At 43.8% G+C, this 18,170-nt stretch overlaps 1 protein-coding gene across 1 annotated transcript; it reads right to left on the reverse strand.

The window, feature by feature from the left end:
* Positions 1–886: 886 nt before the first annotated feature.
* LOC124148877 (tripartite motif-containing protein 2-like) lies at positions 887–9,761 on the reverse strand. The gene is made up of 3 exons (XM_046520166.2): positions 9,737–9,761; positions 2,900–3,191; positions 887–2,649 (listed from the first exon to the last, which is right to left on the reverse strand). Exons 2-3 carry the CDS (start codon positions 3,189–3,191, stop codon positions 1,010–1,012), a joined length of 1,932 nt encoding a protein of 643 aa, XP_046376122.2. The 5' UTR covers positions 9,737–9,761; the 3' UTR covers positions 887–1,009.
* Between the last annotated feature and the right edge of the window lie 8,409 nt (positions 9,762–18,170).

The following is an 18,170-nucleotide window of genomic DNA, read 5'->3' on the forward strand; positions in this document are numbered from 1 at the left end:
GATTATGGAGCGATTATTTTCGAGTGAGCAAATATTTCCACTGCTGCTAGTACTATCATAGTAATACATGACATGGAACGATGAAATGGCTTTACACATTCCGACCATTTGGTGAATCGAACCCAGGTCTTATAATCACCCTATCACTTTAGTTCGTTGTGACGTCATCGGCTATTAACAAAAACGGAATAAACAATAGTTGAATTAAATTCAAAACACAAGAGAAGCTGTCTTCAATCTGCCGGCTGAGACGTGTACGAGAGTAGTACGCGGATATAGAAACATTGTGACTTGTCTTTGCTTATAGGAGAAAACATATCCACGCGTTTTTGAAGTACACGTATCTAAAGAATGTTAAGTACTGTTACTTATTCATGTATAAAACTGTATGCCTCCATAGATAAGTGTGGATTTTGAGTTATTTATGCACAGAGGAATCTGTTTCGGCAGATACTTGAGGCTGATTATTCTCAGGCGATCACGTTTTATATTTACAAGTCCACCGCACACACACACACACACACACACACACACACACAAATATATATAAATTCATCAGAACCCATATGGTGTATTCCCCTCAACCATTGAAACTTCTGCCTTGGATACTTCACCAAATACCTCAGTATACATGATTTTATTATATATTACGAGTGAACATTTACCTCATTTTTGTATATATATATATATATATATATATATATATATATACAAACACACGCACACACACATATATATATACACACATACACACACATATATATACACATATACACACACACATATATATATATGCACACACACATATATAAATATATACATACATACATACATACATACATACATACATACATACATACATACATACATACACGGACGCACGCACGCACGCAGGCGCGCGCGCGCGCACACACACACACACACCATCCTTGCTGACTTGTAGTTGCAGCAGCTCATCAGTGTTCTGGAAGCACGTTGACAGAGGTTCGTGGATCCTTACATCCCATGTTCAGTTCCTGCACAAGAAGGTCTGTGTGACACCCTTGTCAAGACAAACATACACCCGCCCTCTCACATTAACATATATTCCACGTGGGTACTGAATACCGTCTTGGGATGTCAGTAGATGTTTTACAAACTGTCCTGACTCCGTCAGATTGATGACACTGTGTAGAGAGTAGTCTGTCACCAGGATGTCACATGTGCTGGTTCTTGTGATACCATGGGGATACTTCAGTGCTGTGTCTCCTGTAGGGCTGTAGTTGAACACCACATCTCCCTCGGGGGTCAGACACACGACACACTTGGTTCCCAAGTCAGACACCAGGATGTTTCCTGTCCTCGTGGTACAGAGGTAGTAGGGATATCGTAAGATGTTGTTACTGTTGTGGAGTGGACTGATTGACCTCAGCATGTTTCCCGTCATATCCAGGATATCAACACAGGGAGGAGACCGGGAACTAGCTGCTAGTGTTGATGGTGTCAGGGACGTTATGCCCATGTACTGTTTGCTGGTTGTGATGGTTGACAGCAGCACCAGGTCAGGGTTGACTTCTACTGTTACAATCTGATAGATGTTCAGGACAGTGACGGCCACCCGGTTGTGTGTCAACTTCGTAATACCCCAGGGAGTTCCACGAAGCAGGAGCTTACTGTGACCTTGTTGATTGTTCCTGGTGTAGAAGGACTTTACACTGCTGTTAAATGGATCTGTGACTACAACCGTGTCAATACCATTAACAACCATCTCTGTCACATCACGTGGCATTACGTCAGATTCGTCGCCTGCTACTTTGACGTTTATGGTGTCCTGTAAGACAGGAGTAGCCGTCAGGTCCAGCTCACTCTCATACATGACGTCTATCTCACCCAGCTGTAGATCGTCCAGAGATTTACTCAGCTTGTCCGTGTCCTGTCTGAATGTGACCCTGGCTATTCTTCCTCTCTTCTTCAGATCTGGGTCTGCATCACCCGCCTCACATCCCTGATACACCTCATACACATCCATGTCACACTCGGATTGTAGGGTCTGGTCTATCAGCTCAGCCTGTTGTTGGTACATCTGTACTGACATCTCACCTGACCTAATGTCTGCTTTCAGTTGTCCGATGTGTTTGTCTGACATCTCTTTCAGTTGACAAAGAATATCCTTTTCTCGGAGTTTAATCCGTTCTATAACTTTGACCGTTGCAGAGTTAATATCTGATTCCATTTGTTTAAATCGACAAGTTTCATCCTCCAGATTTGACTTCTTTGTCTCAATCTCTTTGCTGATTTCGTCTTTTCTCCGTGACAGATTGCCCGTCGCCCTGGTGAGTACTGCTTTCATTGCCCGTATCTCCACTCCTAAGCTGACAACAGACTCACATTTCCTGTGGTAGATTGTACAACAGGTTTGACAAAGTGCTTTCTTGCAATCTTTACACAACAACTTGATGCTTTCATCCGTGTGTTCTTTACACATGACCGTTCGTCTTCGTTTGACCTTGACCTCCCGAGAAAGGACAGTGACGTCATGATGACGAGAAGATGGGATGCGATTGTGAACTCTGACGCATCTTCCACACAGTGCATCATCACACACATAGCACCAAACAGAGGCAGGAGTTGTCTCCCCTTCTTGAATACAATAGCTGCAGTTGGTTGTATCTGAAAGATGAGGTTATACGTTATACGTTATTAGTGTTTAACATACAAAACATTGATGTACCAATGACTGATTGTACAAAGTAACTAGATATAGATAATATCTTAGCTGCTAACAACTCATATTTCTTGGGTGCTATTTAGTAAATATGTTTGGTTGTGTTGTCAAATAAAGCGCCTACAGAAACTGTATGACATATGTGAAATAGTATCATACGATCATATGATACGCAAGTATCTTACACGTGTCTACCTTTAGATCCTGGACCGAATGAGTCCAAGAGTCCCTGGATGACAAAGCTAGGTTTGACGTCATCCGCCCACTCCTCCACTGGTCTCTCAGGGGCAGACACTTTCGTCATCTTGTTGCAGAATGGACAGAGGAGGGACTTGGCACTGATGGCTTCTGGTCTGGTCTTGGTGTAGTTGACGACACATTTCCGACAGAAGGTGTGGTTACAAACAAGTGTACAGGGATTAGTGAAGACATCAGAGCATATGACACATGTTAAGTAATGTTCAGTGAGTTTCTGAGAGGTCGCCATCTGAAAGAGGACAAGAAGCATTGAATTCCTCATCACTACACCCCGTGCATAACACATGGCTATCTCAAAATAAACTATGGACATTTCAATCCTGAAAATACCGACCAGTTCATTGACCGAGTCAATCGGTTAATTATGAAAACAATCGTAAATGAAAAACCTTCGATGTTTTGACATGTAGGAAATAGGTTTCCTATGGAGAAAATGAGAATCATGATTACCCAATCTAAAGTCGACTAGGTATGATGATATCCACAATTCAAACTTGATTGTTAAAGGGAAAACGGGTGGCTGGTCGTGTTAGGCGCTGCAATTCGTCGTGCAGAATTGCATCCATTAGTCTTTGCAGTACCTACGATCGTAGGAATCCCAGAATGGCCCTAATTTTGTTCCTCGGTATTCCCGCAACACACCCGTGATCGTGGATTTAGTCAAAGTGGTAAACGTCTAAAACATACAGGCTTTTCTCCCATATCAAACTGATATTTCGTGAAACAACTGAAATATAGTTCAAAGGGGCGTTAATCCGAACTCACTCACTTACTGATTGCTCAGATCACAATATATTACTTATACTGTTTCTTAGCCTTGTTTGGCTCAAATAAACATTTGTATGATTATCCTTTTGTGTACAGATAAATAAATAAACCTAATAACAATACGCGCTGTCAGTATAACTGTTGGAGTTAATTGGCTAAAGTGAACACACGAAAGGAATATATACCACCATGACATTGGAAAATCCTGCATTGTTATTGGTTTCCTAGCGGTATCCAAAAAAAGTAAGAAAATATTAATTGAAAGCACTCCTTTTCAAACACTCAGATTTCAAACACGTTTGTGCTTTGTTTTTTAACGCCAGCGACAGCAACATATGACTATATCCCATCCACCTACAATCCCAGATTTGTCCTGATACCGTAAGTTTCTGAGTTTCGCTTCTTTGCTTTTGAAAATTATAAATACAGATAAATAACTCTACTAATCATAAACTGTTTCATATATTTGATTAAAGTGAACACACAAAACGTATATAATGCCTCCTGCCATGACATTGTATTATTGTATTATCTGCATGCTTATTGGTTCCGCGTCAGTATCGAAAATAGCAAGAAAATAGCAGAAACATGCTTTTGTTATTTCTTTTTCAACGTCAGTCGGCAAAATATTCGAACTGTAATCAGGAGACCCGTATGAGCAATGCCCTACGTCGTCTGGACACGATGCCATGCAGTCAACCCAGACACTTAGTCTGACCACCCAATCCACTTTGTCACCTTACTGCATCCCGGAATCACCATTGGGTTCCGGGCAAGTAACAATCTTTGCTCACTAACTTATTGTCAGAACTGATTGGGAAATCGCTGATACCAAGGGAGATACCACTTGCTGCTGGTTTCAGAATTGACCAACAGGCAGAGAACGTCTTGTTCAGGCTGGACCTGGATACCACTATCTTGACGACAGCTTCGGTAGTACCCGGACCCGGTCGGCAGTACCCGGACCCGGTCGACTGTACCCGGACACGGTCGGTAGTGCCCGGACCCGGTCGGCTGTACCCGGGCACGGTCGGTAGTGCCCGGACACGGTCGGCTGTACCCGAATCCGGTCGGCAGTACCCGGACACCGTCAGCTGTACCCGGGCACGGTCGGCAGTACCCGGACACGGTCGGTAGTGCCCGGACACGGTCGGCTGTACCCCGAACCGGTCGGCTGTACCCGGACACCGTCAGCTGTACCCGGGCACGGTCAGCTGTACCCGGACACGGTCGGCTGTCCCCGGACACGGTCGGTAGTAGCCGGAGACGGTCGGCTGTACCCGGACACGGTCGGTAGTACCCGGACACGGACGGCTGTACTCGGACACGATCGACCTGTATCCGGACACGATCGACACAACACAGTTTTTTCATATTCTTTTTCAGGTAAATCGATCGAACAGATAAGGCACACAATAAATGTGAACGATTTCTAAAATAGATTGTCTGATGTCACTCACAGCAAGCCGTAAATCTATTTTTATATGAGAAACGTAGAACTTACACCACAGACTATCCCCACAACTCTGCTCTCAACACGTTCTTGAACAGTATGCAAACACAATAAAACCAGTCCAGCTTAGGACCACCGACTCTAGTTGGGTATAAAATGCAGTTATTAGTTTGTTGTCCCAAAACACTGGTAAAAAAACTTGGCCAACTGCTTTGGTACCCGACCGACGAAAGCACCAGCAATATCTGGAACTAATTTGGTGGTGGACGCTCATCCGCGTCTACACCATGTCTGTGTGTATCCGCTAACTCTAGCATTCTGAGTCGGGTTAAAAATCTGCAAGGCCATGAGAGGAAGTGGTCTCACGTAAAAAATATGATACCGATTGAAAGAATGAAAATATACAAGTACTTAAGTTTACAATAACGAGTAGTGTTCCAGCTATATCTCGGACACAACATACATATGCTACAATATAATCCTGTTTAGGCAGCTTATATCAATGTAAGATGCAACTTTATGATAGTAATCTATGCATTGTGGATACTAGTACATGTGTATTTACGTAAATGACACATGACTAACACTATAATGTCGGACTTGTATGACCAATTGACATAGTTTATCCTCTTCGGATATAATTGAGACCCGTGAAGATCCGGGGTAGAATAGGTCTTCAGCAACCCATGCTTGCCGTAAAAGGCGACTAACAGGATCAGGTGGTCAGGCTCGCTGACTTAGTTTGATGCATGTCATCGTATCCCAATTTCGTAGATCGATGCTCGTGATATCAATCATTGGATTGTCTGGTCCAGAGTCGATTATTTACAGACCGCCACGATATAGCTGTAATATTGCTGAGTGCGGCGTTAAACAACAAACAGACAAAAACACATAATTGAGGGAAGGCCTTTGTGATATTCCTTTGGCACTTTTGGTTTGATACTTTTCGCTGCAACTACCGCTTTTTGATTATTATTGTAAAATATACAAATATATTTAAATAAATAGAACTCCTTTTAGAGATATAAGAAAAAAATCCACATAATTACACCTATTTACATTAAAAAAAACGAAAATCTACTTTGATATATGAATAGGTTGTATGTAGACATCTAAAAAAAATTATTTGTCACCATATGTGCAAATATATAGATTTCATTTCATGTTATTTAATTATTTTTGAGGGGTGGTGTGGAATGCTCAGTTATTAAAAAAATATATAACGTTACTATAGAACTTTTGGTTGTATTTAACCAGTGATGAAGTATGATGGCGTGGCAGTAGGAAAGCTGATACTGAACCGTTTGTTTTGAGAGTTTCCTCCAGCAGAAATGGAGTTTGCAGGAAGGGGATTATGCATGCGTGTTAATTTTGTGTATTGGCAGTTTGCCTTTTCAGCTACAAACAAATGTTTGATGAGTGTCCAATTACTGCCGATGTCCAGATACTACCAAACTCTCTACATGGAGATATAGATTGTGTTAAACATTCATCGGCTAAGGCGACAAGGCCAAGTGTCCAAAGTCCAAGTGTGGCATGAACTGTGTTTACTCCATGCATACACCACGTCAACGATAACAGCTCCGATTCGTTAAAAGACTTTTCAATCAAACATATCTTGGGAAATTTTAAAAGGATCTTGACTAGTCTGGCTTGCTAAAGGGAGAACTGAGAACGCCAGAACACGATATCATTATCATAACGAAAGTAGGGTATAAATATCTAACTTCCCGGTTGGCAACCAAGAACAAATACAGAACACAATCAGGTTAATTACAGTCTTATTACAGCAGTGTGTTAATTTTTCATTAACAAGCATTTCATGCACATATATATACAGTTCCATGAACACTCGGATGGCGAGTTTTATTCTGAACAGTGAATAGCGCGCTAGAATGACCCAGTTTAATAACGAAAGTGAGCACACGAAATAATTGAAACTTTGAAATCACAAAACAGGGAATTCCTGATAGAAAGCAGCACGTGTACCATACGAGACTGTTAAGAAGGTACTCCCTGACCCAAGAAATACAGAAATCAATACACGGCCTTCGGGGGTATGACATACTCATCTCCGAGTTTCCCAGCAAACCTACACCTACCTTGCAGTACCCGGACACGGTCGGTAGTGCCCGGACACGGTCGGCTGTACCCCGAACCGGTCGGCTGTACCCGGACACCGTCAGCTGTACCCGGGCACGGTCAGCTGTACCCGGACACGGTCGGCTGTCCCCGGACACGGTCGGTAGTAGCCGGAGACGGTCGGCTGTACCCGGACACGGTCGGTAGTACCCGGACACGGACGGCTGTACTCGGACACGATCGACCTGTATCCGGACACGATCGACACAACACAGTTTTTTCATATTCTTTTTCAGGTAAATCGATCGAACAGATAAGGCACACAATAAATGTGAACGATTTCTAAAATAGATTGTCTGATGTCACTCACAGCAAGCCGTAAATCTATTTTTATATGAGAAACGTAGAACTTACACCACAGACTATCCCCACAACTCTGCTCTCAACACGTTCTTGAACAGTATGCAAACACAATAAAACCAGTCCAGCTTAGGACCACCGACTCTAGTTGGGTATAAAATGCAGTTATTAGTTTGTTGTCCCAAAACACTGGTAAAAAAACTTGGCCAACTGCTTTGGTACCCGACCGACGAAAGCACCAGCAATATCTGGAACTAATTTGGTGGTGGACGCTCATCCGCGTCTACACCATGTCTGTGTGTATCCGCTAACTCTAGCATTCTGAGTCGGGTTAAAAATCTGCAAGGCCATGAGAGGAAGTGGTCTCACGTAAAAAATATGATACCGATTGAAAGAATGAAAATATACAAGTACTTAAGTTTACAATAACGAGTAGTGTTCCAGCTATATCTCGGACACAACATACATATGCTACAATATAATCCTGTTTAGGCAGCTTATATCAATGTAAGATGCAACTTTATGATAGTAATCTATGCATTGTGGATACTAGTACATGTGTATTTACGTAAATGACACATGACTAACACTATAATGTCGGACTTGTATGACCAATTGACATAGTTTATCCTCTTCGGATATAATTGAGACCCGTGAAGATCCGGGGTAGAATAGGTCTTCAGCAACCCATGCTTGCCGTAAAAGGCGACTAACAGGATCAGGTGGTCAGGCTCGCTGACTTAGTTTGATGCATGTCATCGTATCCCAATTTCGTAGATCGATGCTCGTGATATCAATCATTGGATTGTCTGGTCCAGAGTCGATTATTTACAGACCGCCACGATATAGCTGTAATATTGCTGAGTGCGGCGTTAAACAACAAACAGACAAAAACACATAATTGAGGGAAGGCCTTTGTGATATTCCTTTGGCACTTTTGGTTTGATACTTTTCGCTGCAACTACCGCTTTTTGATTATTATTGTAAAATATACAAATATATTTAAATAAATAGAACTCCTTTTAGAGATATAAGAAAAAAATCCACATAATTACACCTATTTACATTAAAAAAAACGAAAATCTACTTTGATATATGAATAGGTTGTATGTAGACATCTAAAAAAAATTATTTGTCACCATATGTGCAAATATATAGATTTCATTTCATGTTATTTAATTATTTTTGAGGGGTGGTGTGGAATGCTCAGTTATTAAAAAAATATATAACGTTACTATAGAACTTTTGGTTGTATTTAACCAGTGATGAAGTATGATGGCGTGGCAGTAGGAAAGCTGATACTGAACCGTTTGTTTTGAGAGTTTCCTCCAGCAGAAATGGAGTTTGCAGGAAGGGGATTATGCATGCGTGTTAATTTTGTGTATTGGCAGTTTGCCTTTTCAGCTACAAACAAATGTTTGATGAGTGTCCAATTACTGCCGATGTCCAGATACTACCAAACTCTCTACATGGAGATATAGATTGTGTTAAACATTCATCGGCTAAGGCGACAAGGCCAAGTGTCCAAAGTCCAAGTGTGGCATGAACTGTGTTTACTCCATGCATACACCACGTCAACGATAACAGCTCCGATTCGTTAAAAGACTTTTCAATCAAACATATCTTGGGAAATTTTAAAAGGATCTTGACTAGTCTGGCTTGCTAAAGGGAGAACTGAGAACGCCAGAACACGATATCATTATCATAACGAAAGTAGGGTATAAATATCTAACTTCCCGGTTGGCAACCAAGAACAAATACAGAACACAATCAGGTTAATTACAGTCTTATTACAGCAGTGTGTTAATTTTTCATTAACAAGCATTTCATGCACATATATATACAGTTCCATGAACACTCGGATGGCGAGTTTTATTCTGAACAGTGAATAGCGCGCTAGAATGACCCAGTTTAATAACGAAAGTGAGCACACGAAATAATTGAAACTTTGAAATCACAAAACAGGGAATTCCTGATAGAAAGCAGCACGTGTACCATACGAGACTGTTAAGAAGGTACTCCCTGACCCAAGAAATACAGAAATCAATACACGGCCTTCGGGGGTATGACATACTCATCTCCGAGTTTCCCAGCAAACCTACACCTACCTTGCAGTTCGGTCGTCTACGGCGGTGTAGAGGGAAACTGTAACCTCGGTGTAAAATATCCTCCTAGATTTAGTTCATCTGGTTTCCTTTCTACAAAGTGAAGTGAATTGAGGTGAAATGGGGTTTAACATCGCGTCCAAGATAATAACACTTATATAGCGACGCCCATGCACGTGTGTGTGTGGCTGCTTTTACAAGACCGGACTAATGTCGATTTTATATTGCTAGCCCAATGAGATACCCTGCCGCAGTTTAACACAAATGCCCAACTCAGACACAGTATACTGACTCCGAGCCGACCGGTCCTTGTTTCTGACCCTTAATGCTGAGCGCTAGGCAGGGTAACAACAAGTACCATCGTTTAACGTCTTTCGGTATGACACGGCTGGGGATCGAACCCCGGGTCTTCCGCTCACCGGTCGGATGCTCTAACACGAGACCACGTAGGCGGTCTTCTACATAGAGGATATTTAATGTGTTTTCTCAAATACCATTTTTATCTCATCGAGTGAAGTGGGGAGAGTCTAATATTTTCACTCGTGACTGCGTCACTCGCCATAAACCCGTCATATAGCTGGAATACTGTCAAGTGCAGCGTTAAACATCAAACAAACAAAACATTCCTTCTACCGTATTTTGAGTTACTAAACTAAATCGAACATTCTCCTGCTACTGTTCCTCCAAGGTTTCCCTTTCAAAACTGCGTCACTCGTGAAAATATTAGACTCTCCCCACTTCACGAGATGAGATAAAAGTGGTATTTGAGAAAACACATTGAATTTTCTATTTATTATATACATGTTTTATTTTTATTACTTGCAATTTATATATTTTTTCGAAAACAGTGTCTGATAAATTACTAAGTTCTCCCTGTCGCCCCTTAACCACCGCCGTATAAAGGGGGTTTGCGAAAAGAATATAGTTCGTGAATATAACTAGCCCTGTTAATATATGTTATACGAAATATATTATTTCATATCGAGTATTAAGTTCCGTGCACATTTTTGTTTGTCATAATTAAACATTCCTGTTTAAAATGAAAACAGAAATCATTTTCAAACAGCGATTATTTCATTTGCGTAGGAATACATAAACAGTTAGTACTGTGACCATGTCGAACGATCAGCTGAGCGCTCTCCAGGCTTACAAAATCCGCCAAATTTGATCAAATTTTCTCACAGATAAGTATGAAAGGTGACATAAACACATTTATAGAACCCCGAACATTTTAACTGAAACATTGTTGCTTGCTGTCATGAATTAAATTAGGAGAGTTCAATTCTCGGAAAATTCAAGCGGGCGCTTCTCGCCTCGGCGGTACGTCTCGCTGTCGCCAGTTGTGCCTAATGTCTGGCGAAGCATGTCCGGGGCAAGAGTGATATTAACATTGCCATAGATGTTATTTCCAGACATCAGACTCGTCAAAAGGGTCCTGTGGTCAGTTGAAGAGAAGTTATGCACCTGCGGTTGAGACAGTCGGCATCTGACGTAAACGTAATGTTTTGATTCAGGAGAAAGTAGTTCCGGCACCTTGTTTATATCAGTCACTAGTGACTGATATAACTTTTTTTATATCAGTCACTAGTGACTGATAACTTGATCTATCGTCACTGATAAATTCCAGTATTTCATTCATATGTATATAATAAAAAGTAATCTTTTTACTACGGCTGTGGTAAGTCCATGCTTACCATGCGAGTTGTGACTGCCGTGATGAAGTACAACGACATCTGCCAAGATGCAGTTATAGAGTGCTAAGCGTTAACAGTAGACGTCGAGAGGTCGTGTAAAAAAAGCAGAACAGTATACAACGTTTACTCTGTTAATTGATACGTTTAATGAAGATGTTGTACTGCTGACGTGGGCAGGAAGGAAATCCCAGCGTAACGAATTAGGTCACGTGTTACTTTCGATCTTCACGCCTTTTAGTATGCCTAGATGACTACCTTTAAAAACCAATAACATGTGAAACAGCACATAGCGACGAAATCATTCTTCGAGCTGATTGTTGCAAATTGATGAATCCTCGGTGATTCATTATTTAAATAGATGTATTTTTAGTTTTGAAGAACAGTATATGTAGATATACTTTGACCTAGATCTAAGCGACCTACTAAATCTACATTCCACCATGAGTAAATACTTGATTCAGATTGGGTAATTAAAGTAATCGCCTCAGAAATTATAGTGTTATTTTGTCTAAGTTATTTTATTGTTAATTTTAAAATCATTTCGTAGAGAAATACCATTGTAGATTACTAGTAGTAGATTTTATATGAAACTATGGCAACATGGCCTTCTCCTGCCATTGGAGAACATGTAATGAAGTGATTTACTCAATAGTCGCCCTTTACGGCAAGAATGGGTTGCTGAAGACCTATTCTACTCCGGATCTTCACGGGTCAGAATGTCTTTCAAGAGTGATTTCAAGAGACACTATATCTTGTCTTTGATCACGGTTTGATCTGTGGTGGATGCGTGTCACTCAATCGATCACGTACAGAACGAGATAATGGTGCCTCTGAGAAATATCTAGTTACTTCGAGAACACAATGCAGTGAACTGACAAACATGTTTCCCATGTTCTTTTCAGTTTCTCATCAGTCCACTCCCCAGACTTTCCTTGTTCCCGATATTGTTTTCGTTTAAGTTTCATACCCTCTCGAAAGATAGCATTGACACGGACCCACACGCAATGCAGACCGACTTCCTGCCATTCGTTTCCACTCAGGTTATGTTCAGGTATTGCTCCCCCTCCTTTCTGCACAGCCGCAGCATCATTGTCGTCGTCACCATCCTCGTCACCTTTTCTGAACGACTTCCTTTTGTTCTCGGGGCACCACGCCTTGTTTTGAAGTTGTAGATCTTGCGCGTTTGCCTTTGAGAACTCCAGATTCGGCACAAGCCGCAGCCTTGACATTGGAACTTGTATTGTTGTCAAGTAGCTCTTGTAGGCCATCAAAATTATTATCATTGAAGTTTATGCTTGTATGAACGTTTGCCTCACATACTGATGTAGTGGTGTGATGTGGCTGAGAGTTGCCATGCATCTGAGTACTACTTGGCTGAGACATCACTTTTACAGAGCAGATGTCATGGGTCAAACCAGGTTGAGTTGATGTGGTAATCTGCTGTTTCTTCAAAGATATTGCCTGGATATAGGACTGTAGTCGTTCCTTTTCACAAGTATAAGGTCTCAGGTCAACAGTTAGAATACCATAAGGGTGTTGCACCGCTTCGTTACACATTGACGTGAAGTAATGCCAGTTTTGAGGATAAATGTGCCTGGCAAATATGTTTACCTGTTGTCTATCGACTGGAGCATTGAATAGTATCACGTGATGAGAGTTCAGAGCATTGTCACATTGGAAGTAAGGGTGTGTGTAAGGAGGTGAGTAAGGGGTGAGTAAGGGGGTGAGTAAGGAGGTGAGGAAGGAGGTGTGTAAGGAGGTGAGTTAAGATGTGTGTAAGCAGATGAATAAGGGGGTGAGTAAGGGGTTTGTGTAAGGAGGTAAGTAAGGAGATGAGTAAGGATGAGAGTAAGGGGTGAGTAAGAAGGTGAGTAAGGAGGTGAGTAAGGGGTGAGTAAGGAGGTGAGTAAGGGGTGAGTAAGGGGGTGAGTAAGGAGGTGAGGAAGGAGGTGTGTAAGGAGGTGAGCAAGGGGTGAGTAAGGGGGCGAGGAATGAGGTGAGAAAGGTGTGAGTAAGGAGGTGTGTAAGGAGGTGAGCAAGGGGTGAGTAAGGAGGTGTATAGGAGTGAGGAAGGAGGTTAGTAAGGGGCGAGTAAGGAGATGAGTAAGGAGGTGTGTAAGGAGGTGAGAAAGGAAGTAAGTAAGGGGGTTGGCAAGGGGTGAGTAAGGAGGTGAATAAGGAGGTGTGTAAGGGGTGAGTAAGAAGATGAGTAAGGAGATGTGTAAGGAGGTGAGTAAGGAGGTGTGTAAGGAGATGAGTAAGGATATGTGTAAGGAGGTGAGTAAGGAGGTAAGTAAGGGGGTGAGGAAGGAGGTGAGCAAGGGGTGAGTAAGAAGATGAGTAAGGAGATGTGTAAGGAGGTTAGAAGGGGGTGAGTAAGGAGGTTAGTAAGGGGGTGAGTAAGGAGGTTAGTAAGGGGGTGAAGAAGGTGTGTAAGGGGTGAGTAAGGAGATGAGTAAGGAGGTTTGTAAGGGGGTGAGAAAGGAGGTAAGTAAGGGGGTGAGGAAGGAGGTGAGTAAGGGGTGAGTAAGGAGATGAGTAAGGAGGTTTGTAAAGGGATGGGAAAGGAGGTAAGTAAGGGGGTGAGTAAGGAGATGAGTAAGGAGGTGTGTAAGAAGGTGAGTAAGGAGGTTAGTAAGGGGGTGAGTAAGGAGGTGAGTGAGGAGATGAGTAAGGAGGTGTGTAAGGAGGTGAGTAAGGAGGTTAGTAAGGGGTGTGGAGGTGAGCAAGGGGTGAGTAAGGAGATGAGTAAGGACGTTAGGAAAGGGGTGAGTAAGGATGTGAGAAAGGAGGTGAGGAAGGAGGTGAGCAAGGGGTGAGTAAGGAGATGAGTAAGGAGGTGTGTAAGGGGTGAGTAAGGAGGTGAGGAAGGAGGTGAGTAAGGGGTGAGTAAGGAGATGAGTAAGGGCGTGAGGAAAGGGGTGAGTAAGGAGGTGAGGTAGAAGGTGAGCAAGGGGTCAGTAAGGAGATGAGTAAGGACGTTAGGAAAGGGGTGAGTAAGGATGTGAGAAAGGAGGTGAGTAAAGGAGGTGAGCAAGGGGTGAGTAAGGAGGTGAGGAAGGAGGTGAGTAAGGGGGTGAGGAAGGAGGTGAGCAAGGGGTGAGTAAGGAGATGAGTAAGGGCGTGAGGAAAGTGGTGAGTAAGGAGATGAGTAAGGAGGTGAGGAAGGAGGTGAGGAAGGAGGTGAGCAAGGGGTGAGTAAGGAGATGAGTAAGGAGGTGTGTAAGGGGTGAGGAAGGAGGTGAGAAAGGAGGTGAGCAAGGGGTGAGTAAGGAGATGAGTAAGGGCGTGAGGAAAGGGGTGAGTAAGGAGGTGAGGTAGGAGGTGAGCAAGGGGTGAGTAAGGTGATGAGTAAGGGCGTGAGGAAAGGGGTGAGTAAGGAGGTGGGGTAGGAGGTGAGCAAGGGGTGAGTAAGGCGATGAGTAAGGGCGTGAGGAAGGAGGTGAGTAAGGAGATGAGTAAGGAGGTGTGTAAGGGGTGAGTAAGGAGGTGAGTAAGAAGGTGAGCAAGGGGTGAGTAAGGAGATGAGTAAGGGCCTGAGGAAAGGGGTGAGTAAGGAGGTGAGGTAGGAGGTGAGCAAGGGGTGAGTAAGATGATGAGTAAGGAGGTGTGTAAAAAGGTGAGTAAGGAGGTGAGGAAGAATGTGAATAATGGGGTGAGTACGGAGATGAGTAAGGAGGTGAGTAAGGAGGTGAGCAAGGGGTGAGTAAGGAGATGGGTAAGGAGTTGTGTAAGGAGGGGAGTAAGGAGGTGAGCAAGGGGTGAGTAAGGAGATGAGTAAGGAGGTGTATAAGGAAGTGAGTTAGGAGGTGAGGAAGGAGGCGAGGAAGGAGTTGAGTAATAGGGTGAGTAAGGAGATGAGTAAGGAGATGAGTAAGGGTGAGTGTAAGGAGGTGTAAAGGAGGTGAGTAAGGAGATGAGTAAGGAGATGAGTAATTGGGTGAGTACGGAGGTTTGTAAGGGAGTAAGGGGTGAGGAAGGAGGTGAGTAAGGGGATGAGTAAGGAGATGAGTAAGGGTATGTGTAAGGAGGTGAGTAAGGAGATGATGAAGAAGGTGAGTAATGGGGTGTGTAAGGAGGTGTGTAAGGAGGTGAGTAAAGAGGTGAGGAAGGATGTGAGTAATGGGGTGAGTAAGGGGATAAGAGGTGAGTACGGGTGTGTGTAAGGGGGTAAGGGGGTGAGTAAGGAGGTGAGCAAGGGGTGAGTAAGGGGGTTGGCAAGGGGTGAGTTAGGAGATGAGTAAGGATGTGTGTAAGGAGGTGAGTAAGGAGGTGAGCAAGGGGTGAGTAAGGAGATGAGTAAGGAGGTGTATAAGGAAGGAGTTAGGAGGTGAGGAAGGAGGCGAGGAAGGAGTTGAGTAATAGGTTGCGTAAGGAGATGAGTAAGGAGATGAGTAAGGGTATGTGTAAGGAGGTGAGTAAGGAGGTGAGGAAGAAGGTGAATAATGGGGTGTGTAAGGAGGTGTGTAAGGAGGTGAGTAAAGAGGTGAGGAAGGAGGTGAGTAATGGGGTGTGTAAGGAGGTGTGTAAGGAGGTGAGCAAGGGGTGAGTAAGGGGGCGAGGAATGAGGTGAGAAAGGTGTGAGTAAGGAGGTGTGTAAGGAGGTGAGCAAGGGGTGAGTAAGGAGGTGTATAGGAGTGAGGAAGGAGGTTAGTAAGGGGCGAGTAAGGAGATGAGTAAGGAGGTGTGTAAGGAGGTGAGAAAGGAAGTAAGTAAGGGGGTTGGCAAGGGGTGAGTAAGGAGGTGAATAAGGAGGTGTGTAAGGGGTGAGTAAGAAGATGAGTAAGGAGATGTGTAAGGAGGTGAGTAAGGAGGTGTGTAAGGAGATGAGTAAGGATATGTGTAAGGAGGTGAGTAAGGAGGTAAGTAAGGGGGTGAGGAAGGAGGTGAGCAAGGGGTGAGTAAGAAGATGAGTAAGGAGATGTGTAAGGAGGTTAGAAGGGGGTGAGTAAGGAGGTTAGTAAGGGGGTGAGTAAGGAGGTTAGTAAGGGGGTGAAGAAGGTGTGTAAGGGGTGAGTAAGGAGATGAGTAAGGAGGTTTGTAAGGGGGTGAGAAAGGAGGTAAGTAAGGGGGTGAGGAAGGAGGTGAGTAAGGGGTGAGTAAGGAGATGAGTAAGGAGGTTTGTAAAGGGATGGGAAAGGAGGTAAGTAAGGGGGTGAGTAAGGAGATGAGTAAGGAGGTGTGTAAGAAGGTGAGTAAGGAGGTTAGTAAGGGGGTGAGTAAGGAGGTGAGTGAGGAGATGAGTAAGGAGGTGTGTAAGGAGGTGAGTAAGGAGGTTAGTAAGGGGTGTGGAGGTGAGCAAGGGGTGAGTAAGGAGATGAGTAAGGACGTTAGGAAAGGGGTGAGTAAGGATGTGAGAAAGGAGGTGAGGAAGGAGGTGAGCAAGGGGTGAGTAAGGAGATGAGTAAGGAGGTGTGTAAGGGGTGAGTAAGGAGGTGAGGAAGGAGGTGAGTAAGGGGTGAGTAAGGAGATGAGTAAGGGCGTGAGGAAAGGGGTGAGTAAGGAGATGAGTAAGGAGGTGTGTAAGGGGTGAGTAAGGAGGTGAGTAAGAAGGTGAGCAAGGGGTGAGTAAGGAGATGAGTAAGGGCCTGAGGAAAGGGGTGAGTAAGGAGGTGAGGTAGGAGGTGAGCAAGGGGTGAGTAAGATGATGAGTAAGGAGGTGTGTAAAAAGGTGAGTAAGGAGGTGAGGAAGAATGTGAATAATGGGGTGAGTACGGAGATGAGTAAGGAGGTGTATAAGGAAGTGAGTTAGGAGGTGAGGAAGGAGGCGAGGAAGGAGTTGAGTAATAGGGTGAGTAAGGAGATGAGTAAGGAGATGAGTAAGGGTGAGTGTAAGGAGGTGTAAAGGAGGTGAGTAAGGAGATGAGTAAGGAGATGAGTAATTGGGTGAGTACGGAGGTTTGTAAGGGAGTAAGGGGTGAGGAAGGAGGTGAGTAAGGGGATGAGTAAGGAGATGAGTAAGGGTATGTGTAAGGAGGTGAGTAAGGAGATGATGAAGAAGGTGAGTAATGGGGTGTGTAAGGAGGTGTGTAAGGAGGTGAGTAAAGAGGTGAGGAAGGATGTGAGTAATGGGGTGAGTAAGGGGATAAGAGGTGAGTACGGGTGTGTGTAAGGGGGTAAGGGGGTGAGTAAGGAGGTGAGCAAGGGGTGAGTAAGGGGGTTGGCAAGGGGTGAGTTAGGAGATGAGTAAGGATGTGTGTAAGGAGGTGAGTAAGGAGGTGAGCAAGGGGTGAGTAAGGAGATGAGTAAGGAGGTGTATAAGGAAGGAGTTAGGAGGTGAGGAAGGAGGCGAGGAAGGAGTTGAGTAATAGGTTGAGTAAGGAGATGAGTAAGGAGATGAGTAAGGGTATGTGTAAGGAGGTGAGTAAGGAGGTGAGGAAGAAGGTGAATAATGGGGTGTGTAAGGAGGTGTGTAAGGAGGTGAGTAAAGAGGTGAGGAAGGATGTGAGTAATGGGGTGTGTAAGGAGGTGTGTAAGGAGGTGAGGAAGAAGGTGAGTAAGGGGATGAGTAAGGAGATGAGTAAGGGTATGTATAAGGAGGTGAGTAAGGAGGTGAGGAAGAAGGTGAGTAATGGGGTGTGTAAGGAGGTGAGTAAAGAGGTGAGGAAGGAGGTGAGTAATGGGGTGAGTAAGGGGATAAGAGGTGAGTACGGGTGTGTGTAAGGGGGTAAGGGGGTGAGTAAGAAGGTGAGTAAGGGCGTGAGGAAAGGGGTGAGTAAGGAGGTGAGCAAGGGGTGAGTAAG

The sequence above is a fragment of the Haliotis rufescens genome, unplaced genomic scaffold (assembly GCF_023055435.1).
Source record: "Haliotis rufescens isolate VD_foot unplaced genomic scaffold, xgHalRufe1.0.p SCAF_17, whole genome shotgun sequence".
NCBI lineage: Eukaryota > Metazoa > Mollusca > Gastropoda > Lepetellida > Haliotidae > Haliotis > Haliotis rufescens.

Excerpts from the sequence above, each read along its gene's own strand:
- LOC124148877 (XM_046520166.2), bottom strand. The coding sequence starts at position 3,191 with ATGGCGACCTCTCAGAAACTCACTGAACATTACTTAACATGTGTCATA. Across the intron at positions 2,650-2,899 it reads ATTCGGTCCAGGATCTAAAG|ATACAACCAACTGCAGCTAT; the intron begins GTAGACACGTGT and ends CTCATCTTTCAG.